The sequence below is a fragment of the Ambystoma mexicanum genome, chromosome 7p (genome assembly GCF_040938575.1).
Source record: "Ambystoma mexicanum isolate Mex_15411 chromosome 7p, UKY_AmexF1_1, whole genome shotgun sequence".
Classification (NCBI taxonomy): Eukaryota; Metazoa; Chordata; class Amphibia; order Caudata; family Ambystomatidae; genus Ambystoma; species Ambystoma mexicanum.
Genome location: NC_090939.1, coordinates 807429587 through 807447796, shown reverse-complemented (window position 1 = coordinate 807447796; position 18210 = coordinate 807429587). Strand labels below are relative to the sequence as shown.

General features: G+C 45.5%; 1 protein-coding gene across 1 annotated transcript in view; it reads left to right on the top strand.

Annotated features, from left to right (window-relative positions):
- The window catches only part of LOC138526001 (interleukin-18 receptor 1-like), a 181283-nt gene extending 166525 nt beyond the window's left edge, over nt 1-14758 (top strand). The window contains exon 7 of the mRNA XM_069636291.1: nt 14120-14758. Within this exon, the coding sequence (XP_069492392.1) occupies nt 14120-14526 (407 nt within the window). The 3' untranslated portion in view covers nt 14527-14758. The remainder of the gene's footprint in view (nt 1-14119) is intronic.
- Nucleotides 14759-18210: the final 3452 nt, after the last annotated feature.

Genomic DNA, 18210 nt, shown 5'->3' with positions numbered 1-18210 from the left:
TCGGATCGGTCTCCAGTAGGCCTGCATCTTTCTTCTGCGCTCAAATCCTGCAAGAACAAGAACACCGTTGAGAACAGCGTTACCTTGCGGCGCTTCTGGCCATCATTCATTGCTCCTTCTGTTCTGCGGGCATCTTCGACGGTGTCATTCCCATCCCGGCACGCCGCTTCCTAAGAAAAAGGGAAAAGAACAAAAATAAGGCATTAGTAAGCATTCAGCAAATCTTCGCTTATTTTTAAAGACTGTACGAGCTTCAAACGCTTACCTGAATCCAGGCGCTCTGGGTAAACTCTGTCTCCGGAACTTCTCATCCATCTGCAAGAAGGAAAAGACACTCTAGGTTAGGGGGAAAACATCTAGAGGCGCTGCATACCGCGCTTACTCACCGCATTTCTTCTTCCTAACCGGCATCCACGCTGAAAACGTTGCGGCACCTAAAAGACACAGAAAAAGAACTCAGTTCAATACAAATACGAAAGGGTTGCATCGCGCATCACGCTCTCACTCATCTTCAGCGCTACTCATCTCAGCAGCACAAAGTTAGAGAACTGTTCAAAAGACTCATTATACTCTTAGACTCTTGCTAGTGAAGTAACTAGGCAGCAACGAACGCGCATCAATCAACGCGCCCCTGTGCTGAAAGTAGGACAGAGAGCACACTTTCCGAGAACACAAGGTGAGCTGTGGATCAAAGGGAAGGGTTGGACACCGGGGAAGAAGGGGTTCAAGCACACAGAGACAATAGGGAGTTAAACTCTACCAATCCTGTGTTTCAGGCCCAGTCTCCAGTCGAGTAGACCCCAGGGAAGGCTTTGAGGTCGTAAGAGGTCAGAACAGGCTGAGTGACGTCCCCGTGGATACCAGGTGAGCGTTACAGAACACAAAACCTCACATCAAAATCCACCTGAGCATCATGGAAATGTCAGAAACAGACCAGTTAGCCCACATGTTGGGGCAGCTACGGTCCGAAGTACATGCAGCCAGGCAGGAGACCAACACCCTGAGGAGAGAGCTGATAGTAGCCAAAGAACGCACTGATGATTTAAGCCTGCAACTTCTCCAGTCACAAGCAGGGCATGCACCATTGCCGGGAAGCGTGCCCTCGATGCCAGCACCATCATCCAATCCCGTTCAGATAACCCTTCCTGGGGCAGTTCCTTTGGCCCCGCCCGAACGATTTACGGGGGATCCCAAGAGGTTTGCAACATTCATGAACCAGCGTCGCCTGCACTTCCTTTGTAGACCAGGGGCCTTTCCGAATGACCAATCACAGGTCGCTTTTGCGGTATCCTACCTGAGTGGTAGCGCCGCGGACTGGTCTGTACCCTTTTTGGCCCAAGACGATCCTTTGCTGCATGACTTCAGGGGCTTTCAGCAGGAGCAGGAAAAGCTGTTCGCCCGTCGTACTCGTGGGCAGGCATTAGACAACGAACTTCTGTCCCTACGCCAAGGGAATCAAGACCTATTAACATACATAGCCACAATCAATAGACTCATAGTTGATGCAGAATGGCCAGTGGAGAAGAGAACGATGTTATTTCATCAGGGATTGCGGGGGGAGCTCAAAGATGTTCTCGCACAAGTAGTGAACCCCCCGATAGACTGCTCAGAATTCTTTGACCTTGTTGTTCAACTGGATCATAGGTTGCAGGACCGAAAAGCAGATCGAGACCGGACCCTCACCCTATGTATGTGCGTTCAAAGGACAATATTGCCCGCACAACGGAAGGTTCAGGAGAACCAATGCAAATCGGGGGGGTCAGATCCCCCTTGACTAAAGCGGAAAGGGATAAAAGGAGACAGCAGCAGTTATGTCTGTACTGTGGAAGGTCAGGTCATTTCCTTAAAGAGTGCCCTGTGAAGCCACCGAGGAGGACGTAGGGGCCACGAACAAGGAAGATAGCATCAAGGAATCGGAAAACTCTCCAGCACGGCAAGTGTAGGGGTCCACTTGTTGAGTGAAGAAAGCGAACTACAGACCTCCCATTTTGCACTATCTGTGGTCTTGATCAATCACCAACGACCATCTCGGATGCACGCAGTAAGAGCGTACATTGACAGTGGAGCCGTTGGGAATTACATCGACCAGGATCTTGCGGCAAAGATGGGGCTTCCGTTACGCCCTAAATCAACCACCGACACTGTTACCACTGTCGACGGCAGGGAAATAGCTTCTGGTCCAGTATCCCAATGCATTGCAGTTTTAACCCTTTTGTGCCAGGATGGACACCAAGAATTTATCGTTTTCGTCCTCATTTAGGCATCACAGTTCCGGTTGATTTTGGGAATGCCATGGTTGGTAGTTCACAATCCTCGAATCGATTGGCGAGCAAAAGAATTGGCCTTTCCCGAGACTTGCGCCCACACATGTTATCGCCAAGAGAAACAACCAATAGACACCAGAACCTCCACGCTTGCGACTGTGGCAATCGGCACCCTACCAAGTGAATACCAGGACTTTGAAGATGTCTTTCAGAAAGAACAGGCTAATACCCTGACACCGCATAGACCATACGATTGCCAAATTGACCTGATACCCGGTTCACAAATCCCTTTTGGGGGTGAATTTACGCACTCACGGAACCAGAAAACCAGCACCTGAAGACCTATCTTGACCAATACCTGGCCAACGGGTTCATCCGTCCCTTGAAGTCTCCAGCAGCCAGTCCTCTATTCTTCGTACTGAAAAAGGAGGGGGACTTGAGAACGTGCATCGACTATCACGTACTGAACCAGATTACCGTAAAAAAACGCTACCCCCTGCCACTGATCCCTGAATTGCTTGATCAATTCAAAGATGCCCAAATCTACACAAAACTAGACCTGAGGGGGGCATATCACCTAGTTCGCGTAAAACAGGGGGACAAATGGAAAACCGCTTTTCGCACCAAATTCGGCTAATACGAATATCAAGTAATGCCCTTTGGCCTTTGCAACGCGCCTGCAGCATTTCAATACTTCATGAACGATGTCCTACGGGAATTGATTGATGTCTGTGCTCTAGTGTACATCGACGATATTCTAGTATATTCCGCATCAAAGCAGGACCACGTTAAACACGTCCAATCCGTATTAGAGAAACTCTGTCAACACCAGCTCTACGCCAAGCTCGAAAAGTGCTCATTCCACGTCTCCAAGGTGGAATTCCTGGGCTTTATTCTCAGTCCGAATGGAATCCGAAAGGATATACACAAGGTAGATGCTATCCTGAACTGGCCATCCCCAAACTCATTCAAGGGGGTTCAAAGTACGCTGAGTTTTGCAAACTTCTACCGCCGGATCATCCCAGGATTTTCGCAAATCGTGCATCCCATCATGTCATTGCTAAGGAAAAGCAACAAAAAATTCCAGTGGACAACAGAAGCCGAGGAAGCTTTCCAGGAACTCAAAGCAAGATTCACTTCTGCCCCAATCTTACGCCACCCTCGCCCTGATCTCCCATACCTGGTGGAAACAGACGCCTCAAGCATGGCTTTGGGAGCCGTCCTCTCACAAAAGGACCCCGAAACGGGCCAGTTACATCCTGTTGCCTTCTGGTCGTGTAAATTCACACCCCCTGAACTCAATTACGCTATCACAGACAAAGAACTCCTGGCCATTAAGTCAGCCTTTAAGGCATGGCGGCAATACCTCTTGGGCGGCAGACACACAATCACCGTAATAACTGACCACCGGAACCTCCACTACCTAAAAACGGCACAGGCCCAATCCTCACGACAACTATGTTGGGCTCTTTGTTTTGCTTAATATGACTACGTGATTACATTTCGACCAGGGGTGAAAAACGGGAAGGCTGATGCGCTTTCCCGTATGGGGGTGGAAGAGCAAGGGTATCAGACCCCTGACCCAATAGCAATCATCCCGAGTGACAAGCTCCTAGGAATCACAGCAACCATAACTCAGAAAGAATTACATGAAGAAATCCAAAACCTGATGAGTCCAGAGCAATTACAAGTGTGGAGTGCACAAGGAGAACATTACATGATAAAAGATCAGTTGCCCTACTTCAGGAATCGTTTATTCTTACCAAACCAAGAACTACGAGAACAAGTCATGTCCGGTTATCATGATTCCTTGATTGAGGGCCACCCCGGAATGGCTAAAACCCTAGCCAAGGTAAAACAAAATTATTGGTGGCCCACGTGGCGTAAAGACATTATCCAATTCATCCTATCTTGTGGAGTGTTTGCTCAAAACAATTCATCCAAGCAGAAACCGGCTGGGCTATTACAACCATTGAAAATCCCACCAGCACCCGGCACACATTGTCCCTCGATTTTATTACCGACTTACCACCCAGTCAAGGGTTTAACACTATTCTTGTGGTCGTGGACCTATTTTCAAAAATGACACATTTCATTCCTCTTAAGGGGCTCCCAAATGCTTCCACTCTGGCAAAGGTATTTCTTGAAGGCATTGTACGGCTCTATGGGTTTCCTTCAGTTTTGGTCTCAGACTGAGGTACTCAATTTGTATCTAACTTCTGGAGAAAATGCTGCTCTATGGCGCAGATTGACATCCGGCTATCCACCAGTCACCATCCCCAAACGGATGGTCAGACTGAGAGGACAAATCAGACGCTCGAGCAGTATCTGCGTTGCATGTTACACCAAGCTGAAGGAAGCTGGTTGGACCTATTATGGATAGCTGAATATGCTTATAATAATTCCCTACACACCAGCACTGGGCAGACACCCTTTTATACCATGTATAGCAGGCACCCACGTACTTCTGAGTTGGACGTTCCTACAACCCTGGAAATGCCAGCAGTCAAAACCTTGCACACGACCATTTGTCAAACCTTTAAAAGGGCAGCTGAACACCTACTTCAAGCTAAGAATCAGCAAAAGAAGTTTGCTGATCAACACCGAGCAAAGGCCCCAACTACCAAGTGGGAGACAAAGTCTGGCTGGCGTCTAAACACGTGTCCATTAAAGGAACCCGAACTTTCCGTCCAAAATACCTGGGTCCATTCACCTCACCTCCGTGATTAATCCTGTGGCGGTCAGACTAGCTTTACCGTCAAACATGCAGATTCACCCTGTGTTCCACGTGTCTCTCCTTAAACCTGTTCAACCTGGGACTCGGGTAGCAACGTCACTGCAGCCAGTAGTAGTCGCTGGGGAGCCAGAATTCGAAGTCAAGGACATCCTGGATTCAAAGTACGTCAGATCCAAATTATACTACTTGGTAGACTGGAAGGGGTATGGTCCACAAGACAGGACATGGGAGCCTTGCGAGTACATCCATGCACCTTGCTTGCTTAGACGATTTCATCAAAACCATCCAAACAAACCCGGACCAGACAGAAGAGCCACCTTAAGAGGGTTCTTGGGGGGGAGTGCTGTCATGATTCCTGCCCCTCATGTCCCCATCCCTCCAAGATTTCAGGCTGGAGCCAGGCCACAATCACCTACATGGCCCTCAAGGGCCTCTCCATCCCTCCAAAGACCCACTTGGAGTCAGACTTGGCGCTTGTGGCACCAGACTCACTTACTCTGATAGGATAACATTGGGGAATTGGACTTATAGTGCATTGATGGAGACAAGATAGGTGCCCCCACATATTTCGGTTCCCAGAACTGCATGTGCAGTCTAGACTTTTGGATGTGGTTCACCCCAGAGACACCTGGGATACCCAGAGACTATTTAAGCCACGCCCAGGCTGAGAAACATGCTTTGTGTTTTCTGCACCTGCAGCGTGACACTCACCGTGTTCAGATCGGTCTCCAGTAGGCCTGCATCTTTGTTCCGCGCTCAACTCCTGCAAGAACAAGAACACCGTTGGGAACAGCCTTACCTTGCGGCGCTTCTGCCCATCATTCATCACTCCTTCTGTTGTGCGGGCATCTTCGGCGGTGTCATTCCCATCCCGGCATGCCGCTTCCTAAGAAAAAGGGAAAAGAACAGAAAAAAGGCATTAGTAAGCATTCAGCAAATCTTTGCTTATTTTTAAAGACTGTACAAGCTTCAAACGCTTACCTGAATCCAGGCGCTCTGGGGGAACTCTGTCTACGGAACTTCTCATCCATTTGCAAGAAGGAAAAGACACTCCAGGTTAGCATGAAAACATCTAGAGGCACCGCATACCGCGCTTACTCACCGCATTTCTTCTTCATAACCGGCATCCACGCTGAAAACGTTGCAGCACCTAAAAGACACAGAAAAACAGCTCAGTTCAATACAAATATGAAAGGGTAGCATTGCGCATCGTGCTCTCACTCATCTTCAGCGATGGTCATCTCAGCAGCACGTCGACATCTCCGGACGCCAGCCATCATCTATTAAAGGAAAGGAACAAAGTTAGAGAACTGTTCAAAAGAGTCATTATACTTACTTGTCGGACTCTTGCCAGTGAAGTAACTAGGCAGCAACGAGCCTGCATCAATCAACGTGCCCCTGTGCTGAAAGCAGGACGGAGAGGACACTTTCCAAGAAAACAAGGTGAGCTGTGGATCAAAGGCCGTGGAAGAAGGGGTTCAAGCACACAGAGACAATAGGGAGTTAAGCTCTACCAATCCTGTGTTTCAGGCCCAGTCTCCAGTCGAGTAGACTCCAGGGAAGGGTTGAGGTCGTAAGAGGTCAGAACAGGCTGAGTGACATCCCCGTGGATACCAAGTGAGCGTTACAGTTGTCCTTGAATGTGGGGTTTCCCTAAATAGGCTGAATGACTTGTCCTAGGATACAGGTGGTCTTGAGAGCCTGTGAATGTAATTTCAATGTCATCTTGACAATGACCAGGAGGTCACATTATCACACACACCATTTTCCTTTTTTCATTGATAATGGAGCCTTTATAACAAAGACATGTATTGGTCAGATCCATGGCATGACAAAGCGAAAAACAATGTACTTAATATGTCATTTACTCAATGACATTGTGCTTGTGCTCACTCTCTTGCACACCCTGAGCTCCAGATACTGATGAGTGAGATCTCAGGTTTTGCAGAAGTCTCTGGATTCAAGACTAATGCCAACAAATCTGGGTGATGGAACTCTATTTTCCTAAAGCATTTTTAAAAGCACTTTAGAAGCATAATATTGTTTCTGGGCCTCAAGACTAACATTGTAGCAAAACATACATTCCTGTAGAATCGAAATTGACTTTTCTTCTAATTTGTTAGCTCTGACATGGCCAGATGGAAGTGTATGTATATTAATTTGGTTGTTACCATATCTATTTCAGTTAATATCTTATCACAGTTGTTATTCCTCTGCCAGGTCCTTCTAGTCAAGAGCAACACAGAGGATTTATCGACCTCTTTGGATTATCCTATGACAATCATCTGTGAATATACTGAATCAGCAAATCTGTCCCATTTGTGCTGAAAAATAAAGGGAAATGGACTGTGCCAACCTTCACAATTATTACTGTCTGGCTCAAATTGGGTTACCTGCAGAGTGGACTCAAGTGAATTCTGAAATGTATTGGATGTCCATTAAGAAGTCAACAGTTGATAAGTATTTGTGGGCTGTAAAATGGATGTGGAGTGGCACGAGAGCTGTAAAACTATACCAGAACCTAATTACCAGACAAGGCTATGAGCTCTGGGATATAGCAGATGTAAGGGGCCCACTCTCCTGCTTTAACTCACCATTTAGATGACTCCCTCAAAATGTAGATTGTATTCCAATGCATCAGAATGTAGGTATTCTACCAGTTCTACTTGAAGAAGACTTTGACTGCTGGAAACTTGGCAGGTACATCAAATTTAGGAGACCTCTTCATGGAATGGTAGAGGGAGTCTGTAAGGAAGATGTTGGCCAAGGTGAGAAGGTACATATGCACTTCTATGTACCGAGGCACCAGCTATACTCTATGCGGCATAGAAGGGTGCATTTACAGAATTGACTGAATTTCACAAACCATACGATCAGGCCTGATCATAGGGATTCATACCAACGAGGTATAACATATTGGACACGGAAATCACAAGAGTCATCTACTGTAGGTTTATTTTATTTTGAATTTGTAAGGTGCTTATACATCAAGTAAATAGTGTTTCAAAGTGCGCACAGGGCAACAGGGAAGGAACATGGGAATGAAAGTCAAATATCACAATGAAAGAGGGAGACTGTCCTACTAGGCCTTGTGAGCATTCAGAACATGCAAGTGCAGCATTCGAGAGAAGGGATGAGGGAGAGGGAAAGTGCTAGGAGTTCCACAGAGGGAAGTGCTATGGAGTATGTTGCAAGCATCTGGTAAGTGACTTGTTAAGAGTGGTCAACTGCCAATAAATAAGTGCAGGTTTGTGCAGGTTTGTGCTAGCACAGGCCAGTGGGCACCAAGGCAAGTGCTGAGAGCGTGCAAAGGCTGAAGGTGATTGGGGTGGGAGGCCAGGATACAAGTGGACACATAAGGGCCCTGGTCACCAATCTCAGCGACTGTGGGGTTTAGCAAAGGAGGCAGGGAGGGAAGGAGGAAGTGAAAACGAACGTATTGAGGAGCGTCTGGATTTTGAGGAGATACGGCTCAAGCCAAAGTGGAAGGGAGAGGCTGTTCCATAGGAGGGAGCCAGACAATGAAAGAGATTGGACACCAGCTCACTGTTTAGTGAACGCACTTGACACACACAGAGTTGCTGCTGTAGGAACATTAAGATCTGGAGGGTGAGTATTTAGTGAGAGCCAGTTGTAGGTAGCGTGGTCCCCGGCCCAAGATAGCCTTATGGATGATGCAGAGGGATATCAATTTGATCCTTGCAGCAACCGGGAGTCAGTGGGGAGATATTAGGGCTGGAGAGATGTGGTGCCAAGGATAGGCCTTGCAGCCCTTTTCTGGATTAGCTGGAGGGGTCGTAGAGAGGAAGAGGGTAGATTAAGGAACAGGCTATTGCAGTAGTCTAGCCTAGAGAGAACCAGAGCTCTAGAGACATTGAGCTACTGGGGGAAAGTGAGGAAAGGATGGGTTTCTTTGAGAAGGTGGAGTTGAAAGTGGGCCTTCTTGGCAAGATCCTGGATGTGAGGGAGGAACGAAAGAGAGGAGTCGAAGATGACTCCAAGGTTTTTGGCTTCAGAAGAAGGAGTAGGGGGAGAGGCCATAGAAGGTGGCCAGAGTGAGGGGAGTAAAGAAGGAGCAGGGGTCACAATGGAAAGGATCTCAGTCTTGCTGACATTGAGACAGAGATCATTGGAGGCACACTGTGACTGGATGGCAGATAGGCAGTCAGGAATTATGGAGGAAGTAAGGAGAGGATCAGAAGAATTTTGAAGACGAGCTGTGTGTCTTCTGCATAAAACTGGGAGTAAGGGTGGAAGGTGGACATTGGGTGTGCAAGCACAGCAAAATAGACGTTAGAGCCAGGGAGAAAGGTTAGAGCCCTGAGGGACACTGAAGGTGGAGATAGAGGTGGGGAGGAGAAAGAGCCCAGGATAACCTGTGAGGGACGGTCATTGAGGAAGGAGGTCAGACAGTCCACTGCCCACTCTGAGATGTCTAAGGTATTGTGGATCCGTTTTATGAGGATGGCATGATTGACCGTGTCAAATACAGATAAGAGATCAAGTAGAATGAGAACAGCTGGAGAGTTAGAATTAGAAGATTCAAGCAGTTCCTCATAGGTGTTCAGAAGAGCAGTTTCTGTGCCTCTGGATGCTCGGAATCCAGATGAATGGTTGTGTAGGTAACCAACAAGCTAAGTGTGCTGGGTCAGTTGGGGGAAGACCTGCTTTTCCAAGAGTTACCCAAGGAAGGGCGTGATAAAAATGGTGCTGTACTTATCCGGACAAGACATGTCTGCAGAAGTTCTTTTCAGGAGGGCGCACACACAAGAGTGCTTGAGGGAAAAGGGGAAAGATCCAGTAGCAAAAGAATGATTGCAGAAATCAGCACATGCAGAGGCAAGAGAGCCAATATTGTCCTTAATGAAGCTCTGATCTAGGGAGGAATATTGATGCCAAGATATGAAAGGGAATCTGGGCATAGTGTTCAAGAAACCTATCTGCATGTAGAGGAGAAATATGTAGTCTTTATAAATGATACTATACACCTTTTAACCAACACTATGTTTCCCTTAAAAAAGATAAAGGTTTTGATGCATTAATGGATCACATATAGTAGTGCAATCTTTAGTTTTGCAAATTCTGGTTTGCGTTATATTGGCGATAACATTGTTGAACTTAATATTCTCAATGACCCATTAGATAGGTTTCTCAGTACACTACACAAAAATCATTTCCACGTGTTTATACCTTCGCAGCACATCACTGCTTTCTTGCTTATGCAGCAAAACATATATTGGCCCCTTTCTGGGGCCCCATTGCAACATTGGCACTACATATGTGGTACACCATGGTGTGAAATATTCATTAAAATTGACCTCAGCATTCCCAGACCAACCCACATTTTATAATAAGGCTTAGGATCACCTTTCATACCTGGCTGGAAGTGAGCTTTGCTTGCTACCAATTAGAGGTAAAGAAGATACGCAAATAGAAGCTCTGATGCCAGGAAGATGCTCTGTCATGCTTGACCAGTGAATAATCCCCAAAGCTCTGCAATCTATGCTGACATTTTGTAAGAGCTAGTGGAACTGTTTAAGCTGGGGCTGAATGTGCTAAATATTGAATACAATGCTTACTATGTTTTGCTGCTGATTGATACAGCAATGTGATTTCCTTGTGATTTCCGTGTTTGTGCTATTGTGGAATGTGCTTGTGTTCAAACTATTACTGTTGTTTATTAGTCATACTCCCATGGCTGACTCACACTCCGACACAGCCCTCTCTAATCTTCATCTTGCCATTTCTAACACTGGAAATCCTTGCCCTTGCCATGAGAATCCGTCTGAAGCCTACCTCCAAGTGCAACCCTTGGTACGACTCCGACCTCGCTCCCCTTAAACGGAACTGTGTATGGTGGCTGAGAGGAAATTGACGGCTTCGGGTGCATCCTCTGACAAACTGGCCTGCTGCCCACTCTAAAAGCAATACAGACTATCCTTTCTGACCAAGAAGAGAGCCAACATCTTAGCCCACAATTCTGCGGCCTCTCACAACATGGCCAAACTCTTTAAAATATGCAAGGAGATGGCCAATCCTTCTGCAGTCTCCCCCTCTCCTGTTCCCTCCCAGGCCCTCTGAATGGCCCTAGCTTCTCACTTCACACCTACAAATAAGGACATCCTGTTCTCGCTTTCCTCATCCTCTCCCTCTAACGCTCTTGGACCCCCTTTGGCTGCCTCTCCCTTTCCTCCTCCTTTCGCCTCTTTCTCTCTGATAATACCTGATGATGTTTCCAGACAAGTCCAATCTATGAAAGTGTTGTCCAAACAGGTGCTCTCCTGCTCCTCCAGAACCATCAAGGACTACAATAACACCCATGCTCCAGCCTTGGACGATTTCTGCAATCACTCTTTTGCCACTGGTACTTTCCCATCTCTCCTCAAGCACTCTCTTGTGCACCCCTCCTTAAAAATCTATCTGCCCATCCTACCTGTCCAGCTAACTATTGCCTGATCTCTATCACTCCTTTCCTGGGCAAACTTTTAGAAAAGCTGGCCATCCATCAGCTTACACTCCACACTGAAACTGTTGGTTGTATCCACAACCACCAGACTTGCTTAAAAGCAGCCAGAGGCATGGAAACTGAGCTCCTGAACAACCCTGAAGGCCTGCTTGCCAATCTCAACACCAGCACCCCTTCTGTCCTCATCCGCCATGACCTTTCTCTTGCTTTCGACACAGTCGATCACACCATCCTGATGAATCGACTCACCGAGAACCTGAGCATCACAGATCATGCCATGGAGTGGCTGACCTCTTTCCTCTTGGACTGACCCTCCCAAGTCCAACTTGGGTTCTTTCCCTCTGCCACCTCTATCTCTACATGTGGTGTTCCCTAGGGCTCTAACCTCTCACCCTGGCTATTCAATCTCTACATTGCCCCTTGGCCCACCTAATCTCTACCATCTGCTCTAACTTTAATTGTTTTGCGGATGACACACAGCTCTCTTTCAGGCTCCCTACAGCCTCCTCTCCTCTCTTGTACATTCCAGACTGTCTCTCTGCGATTCATGGTTGGTGCACCTCCAACGATCTCTGCCTTAATGCCAGTAAGATGTGGATCCTTCTCATCGGTGTCCCTGCTCCTGCTTTCCCTCTCTCACTCTGGCTGCCCTCCATGGGCCCTCTTCCTTCACCTTCCTGCGAAGCAAAAACTTGGGTGTCATCTTTGACTCCACTCTCTCCTTCTCTCCACACATCACTGACCTTTCCGAGAAAGTCCATTACCAGCTGCACCTCCTCATAGGTACTCTTCCTTTTCTCACTTTACCCCAGAAACTCATAGTCTCCAGAGCCCTGGTTCTCTCTAGGTTGGACTGCTGTAACAGCCTCTTTTTTAATCTGCCTTCCTCTACTCTCTGCAACTACTCCTGAACTGGACCGCAAGACTTATCATTGGCCTCAAGCCCAGGGACCATATGTCTTCAGCCCTGAAATCTCTCCACTGGCTCCTGGTGGCTACAAGGATCAAGTTCAAGACCCTCTGCATTGTCCACAAGTCTTTCTGGGGCCGAGACCGCAATGCATCCAACACTCTCTTCCTAAATACCTTCCTTCCCAAGCCCTTCACTCTGCTAGCTCCAACTCTCTGCAAATCAGACATTTATCTAAGTAAAGAGAGGGGGGTAGATCTCTCTCCTCCGCAGGAGCCTCTTTCTGGAATGGTCTCCCTGCCCCCTTCGGGCTTGAGCCAGATCTCCTTAAGTTTTGGAAGTTCCTCAAGACTCTCCTTTTATACTCCTCCTTCACTCTTCTCCTCCCCTGCTAACACGTTCTTTCTGTCTCAGGAACCGGCAGCCTGGTTCCCACAGAGTACTACAGGGCTCCAGGCCCTCCCTCCCAGTCTTCCCTGTACTTATCTTGTTGACCCTCACCTCTGCAATCCCTGGCACTTGCCCTATCGCCCCCCCCCTAGCACTTGCACCTTGCCTCTTCCCCTTTTCCCTTCCAACCTTAGCACTTTGTTTTTTGTGCATTCCGGCACGTCCCCGCTAACCCCCCATCTCCTTCGCACTTATTTTTCTGCACTTGGATGATCCAAATGTCACAAGGCCTAGTAGGACCGTTATTGTTTCTTTCTGCCATGCCCCCCACCCCCTTTTTTTGTCTTGTGGCGCCTTAAACAACCATTTGTAGTATAGGCTCTTTACAAATTACCAATAAATAAATCAGATAAATAAATCATGTGAGTCCTTTTGACCTGCATGCTCTGCTCAGGAAAGTGAAGTGAATACGTCTTGTTCTAGGTTCCCTGCTCCAAAACGTGGGGATATAGATCCCTAATTCCCACTTGGTTCCTCTTCCCCTAGCACAGTGTCATCTGATAATGTTGGCGAGGACATTCTTGAACTTAAAATAGGGAGTTTCAGGACAGATAGGAGTTGAGCTGTACTCACATTAAATTTCCAACAGTGCAGTACCATAAAGCTCTTCTATTCACAAACGCTGTGAGTGCTTGAAGTCATGATTAGGCCGTAAAGCTGTGCCAATATAAAAAAGTGCCAATTTTAAAAGTATGCACTGGCAAAGCCATTTACCAACCCAGAACTATTGACTTTGTCAATGTTTTTTGGAGTATGTGGCCCAGGATGTTTACATGTTTTGTTGTGTTATTTTTGCGCCTTACTGTGCATTATGGACACAGAGGGAGGGAGAACTTAGAAAGGGAAGACATCTAAGTGGGATAGTACAATCTGGCATTGCATTTGATGTATTCCACATACCTATTGTACTGTCAAAAATGCAAAATCAAGACAATGATTTTGGGAAAAAATCAATTCTTAAAATAATCAAATAATGACTAAGGCAAAATTACTCCTAAAAAAGTTAATCTATTTGTTAAGAAAAATACTTTAACTGCTAGAAGTAATTAAATAAATAAAACGAAGTAATATGAGATGTTCTAATGTAATCATTGCAGTAAAAAAATACCCAATTCACAGCTAGATACATTATGATGTTGAGATAATTCAATCAGTTTAAACATTTGGTAACATGAAAGATAAAATCAATAGACAGGCCGAGTTCTCGGCAATGCTTTTTGGTTGGCATTAAATATTTGCTAAGAAATGACAAATGTACATGGATATTAATGAAATATGTTTTGTCTTTTCAGCCATTGTTGATGATATCAATTCCTTCATTGACAAGAGCAGAAGAATTATCCTAATACTAAGCAGTAACTACATGTGTGATAATGTGATGTATGAACTGGAGAGTGGCCTCTACAAATCACTGGTGGAAAGGACGACTAAGGTTATCATCATTGAATACAACTTGCAAAGTTGTTCTAAATCCATGCCAGAATCTTTAGGTCTCTTAAAATCTAGTAGCAAAGTGAGGTGGAAAGAAGATCGATCGGTGCCCCTGAATTCAAGATTCTGGAAGAAAATGCGATATTTGATGCCAGCAAAGTGTACAACATCATGCAGCTCCACAAGTGGTGGAACATTTGAATTCAATAAGAAAGAAGACGATATATTGACACCCCATTCTTCCTGTCTGACACCCGATATGTGCTAGACTGTTTATACTGCTCTAATTATTTTTTGAGATTTTATTCATATAGTGCCTATGTATGCAATGTATATATGGGATTTATAATGTGAACATCTAGCTGGGTAGCAGCGCAGCACTGTATATAAGTGATTCACCCAGTGGGTAACAGGTAGGGTGTGGGGTAACAGAGGTTGCTTGAATGGGTAGGCGGTTCGGGAGGTGGAGCTCTAGAGGAGAGCAAGGTTCAGTGGAGCGATCACTGTTCAGTTCTTTAAAGAGTATATGTGAATGTACCAATATAGACATTCTTTCATGCTTCTGTCTTTCGTATTTTGTTTTATCAGAGCTGCATTTGGCCAAAACAGTCTTTCTAAATGCCTAAAAGGCTATTACCACATATTGGCACTATTTTGACCTAAAATTAGCCTTGAGACGTTGTCTGTTGTTTTGCCACTAGCTGCCTCGTTGTCATTTAATAGCAGTTGAAACGAATGCACATGCATACCCCGTCCAGTATTCAGAGAGCCTATCATATTTGAATTCTGTCGTAGCAAGACAGTTGCTAGACTAAAGCTTAGAACACTTGCCCACAGAGAAGCAACCAACCAAGAGTACTAGATAGAGCCACATCATCATTGCTCTGCTTATTTTCTTACACATATTTGATTGAATGAATGAACGAACGAACGAACGAATGAACGAACGAACGAACGAACGAACGAACAAATACTTTATTTCAGCAGCGTGCCATAGAAGTTAAGCCATTTAAAAACGGCACTTAATTGCACCGGGATAGTTTTTATTCTGCTCATTCATAATCATTCATATGTAATAATACATCTTAATAAGGGGTACTTAAAGGCTGCCATACGTATTTGTGCGTGGCACAGATGGCCCTGGTGAATTTGTTAAGTCCAGAGGCATCACAAGGTGGGCTGGATGGGGGGGGCTATAGCCTCAGGTCTTTCGGAAGAAGCTCAGGGGCTACAACCAAAAGGCGAGCTAGCCGCGGGTCCCGACAATCCCAACACTAGCGTGGCCACAGATCTTTTCCTCTGACCTAGCAAGACCCCTGGTTGAGTCCTTAGAATGTCATTATTTTTCCGAATTCAAATATTTCAAATCTGTCCCCAGTTCAACCGTTCCGAGATGAATAAAACTGACCAGTGACTGTGAAAGGGTATCATTGTCATCAGATAAATGTCATAATTATTTCATCTTTTCAGTTATCTTTGGTTAACCCATCAGTACCCCTCTTTTACCAGCTGCTTATTTTGGGGTAAGCCATCAGCTGAAAACAAAACTTCAGAGTGGTCACATGAGTCTGTATGCAAAACATAAATGTTTGCACACAGCCTTTTCAACCGGATGTGGTCTTTATATTATCTCTCTGTATACAATACTCATTCTCCTATATCTCTGGTAAACACTCTCCCTAAATAATGTTCATTCTCATGCAAGTCTGTGAATGTGTGTGTTTGTGGAATCGTGGAGTATTTGGCAGTGGCAGCTTTGTGGCTAGGCACTACATAGTCATCCCCTCTCCCAGCATTTAGTGCAGCTAGCTGGGCAACCACATCTCCAACAGCTATATTTTGGGATGTGTAGTCTGGTCAGAGCTATATCTGTACTTTAAAAATGCATCTGTGCATGCTGATGCCTGTCACTTTGGCCATCACATGTTGGGGATGTAAGTCATGGTTGCCTTGCATGGGGCATGAGGCTCGACCATGAACCCAGCCCCACCAAATGACCATCAATATGCACTGCATCTAGCCTGCAGCCTGATCCTGTGTCCACTATACCATCATAATGGCATCAAGGCTGCTGTACCTGGGCGTCAGCCATATTGCAAGCCCCTACAACCCATCTACATAAGAAATTGGGCAGGGCAACGTATCCATAATGCAACTTTAATAAAGTGTTTTCAGTGAATTTCAACCCTGTTATAACTGAAGATGGTTCATTCTCTTCCAGTTTACAAAACATGGGGGGGCGAAAGAGTGAGTTAACAGGGAAGTGCCCTTACTCTATGAACATGATACCACAAAATGTAGGGCAAATGCCAACTGTGATTCTGATTTGGTTAAAACCAAAGCATATCTGATCTCCAAAAACAGGCAAGCCGCCTGCTTTATGGATAAAACTACTGTGGTTGAGGGCAGAATTAGTTTTGAAGGGAGATAACAAAAGACTGCTGTGGATTTAGCCACTCACAGAAACAACAAGGCTGTGAGAGAGGACAGAAAGGTAATTCGCAATCTGGTGTTCCATTTACTATTTTCCAACGGGGATCCCCACTCTGCATATTTCCACCTTTTACAAATGCGGAGGGATTACGGCCCGGGACTAAGTGACTCGCGTCACACACTTTTCGGCTCCGGGCTGTTCTATCATCTCGCTCCCCGCATTGCTTTACAATTGTTTTATAATTTTTATAATTCTGAGACTAAAAATACCAGGACATACAGAGAGGGCGCTTAATAACCCCAGCTCACTCTTGCCAGGTCAGGACTCCACCTCTGACCACCGAGGACACAATTTACCTTAGGAATCTTTTCCAGATGAGCCCAGATGAAAACACCATGTCAGGTCAACTGTAACAATCAGGTTAGTGACCCTTAGTAGTCGCCAACGCGATATGATGTATATATATATGTTATAGATATTATATACACCAGGGCTCCGTTGAATAATACACTGCAAATGGCATGCATAGACTACAAAATAACACCAGCAGGTGAAAATATGCAGAGTCGGGATCCCCGTTGGAAAATAGTAAATGGAACATAGACTAACACCCGATTGCGAATTATGATAAAAGGCAAGAATCAATCATATCTTGTGTTGTGTATTTATGGTTTCAATAGTACTAATAGAACTGTTCATTCGAAAGCCATGATTGGCAGTTATTAACTAAATGGTGACGTGTACATATTGTTGTTTTTGTTACACAGGGTCACCCGTCTGTCCCAGCCAAAAGACACACTAAGGAGGTGGTAAAGTAACTCTCCCGCCTTCTTTCTTTGCTTGAAATCCAACTATTGGTATGTACTAATTAGACCTACCTCCTAGTTGAAAACCATAAGACTGTCCTGAAGAAAACGACCACATCACACACGCTGTCGCTGAAACCGGTAGACAGTAATTGCTACAGTCTATAGATACAAATACAATTTTCTATATATGAGCAATTTTCTACCTCACTCCATTATATGCAGTAAGAATAACATCTAGGCAAACTCATATTGAAGTGAGGATCGTCTTTATGCTGGTTTAAAAACACAATTTGTGAGTTTTTATACGTTGTGTTTGTATTTGTGTTTCTTCTTTTTAAACTTTGATGTGTGTGGTTGTTACACAATCCCGGGGTCATTAAAGATTTTATAACCCAGTGGATATGCACACACCCAACCACTACACTACCGAGTGTAAACCTGGCTATTTGTCTCTTCCAATACAGACACATAGTGGAAGAGAGTGGTTGAGGAGCATGACTCCAACAAGGCTGAATGTTATTAACAACAACTAGAAGTAAATAGTTTATTTTCTTATTCTGTCTCCTATTTGTAGGCGATACACCAGCGCTACACAGGGACAGACTTGGGTAGGAGGAAGGGATATTTAGAAATTCAACTCTATCCCTTTCTGTCCTCTCTCACAGCCTTGTTGTTTCTGCGAGTGGCTAAATCCACAGCAGTCTTTTGT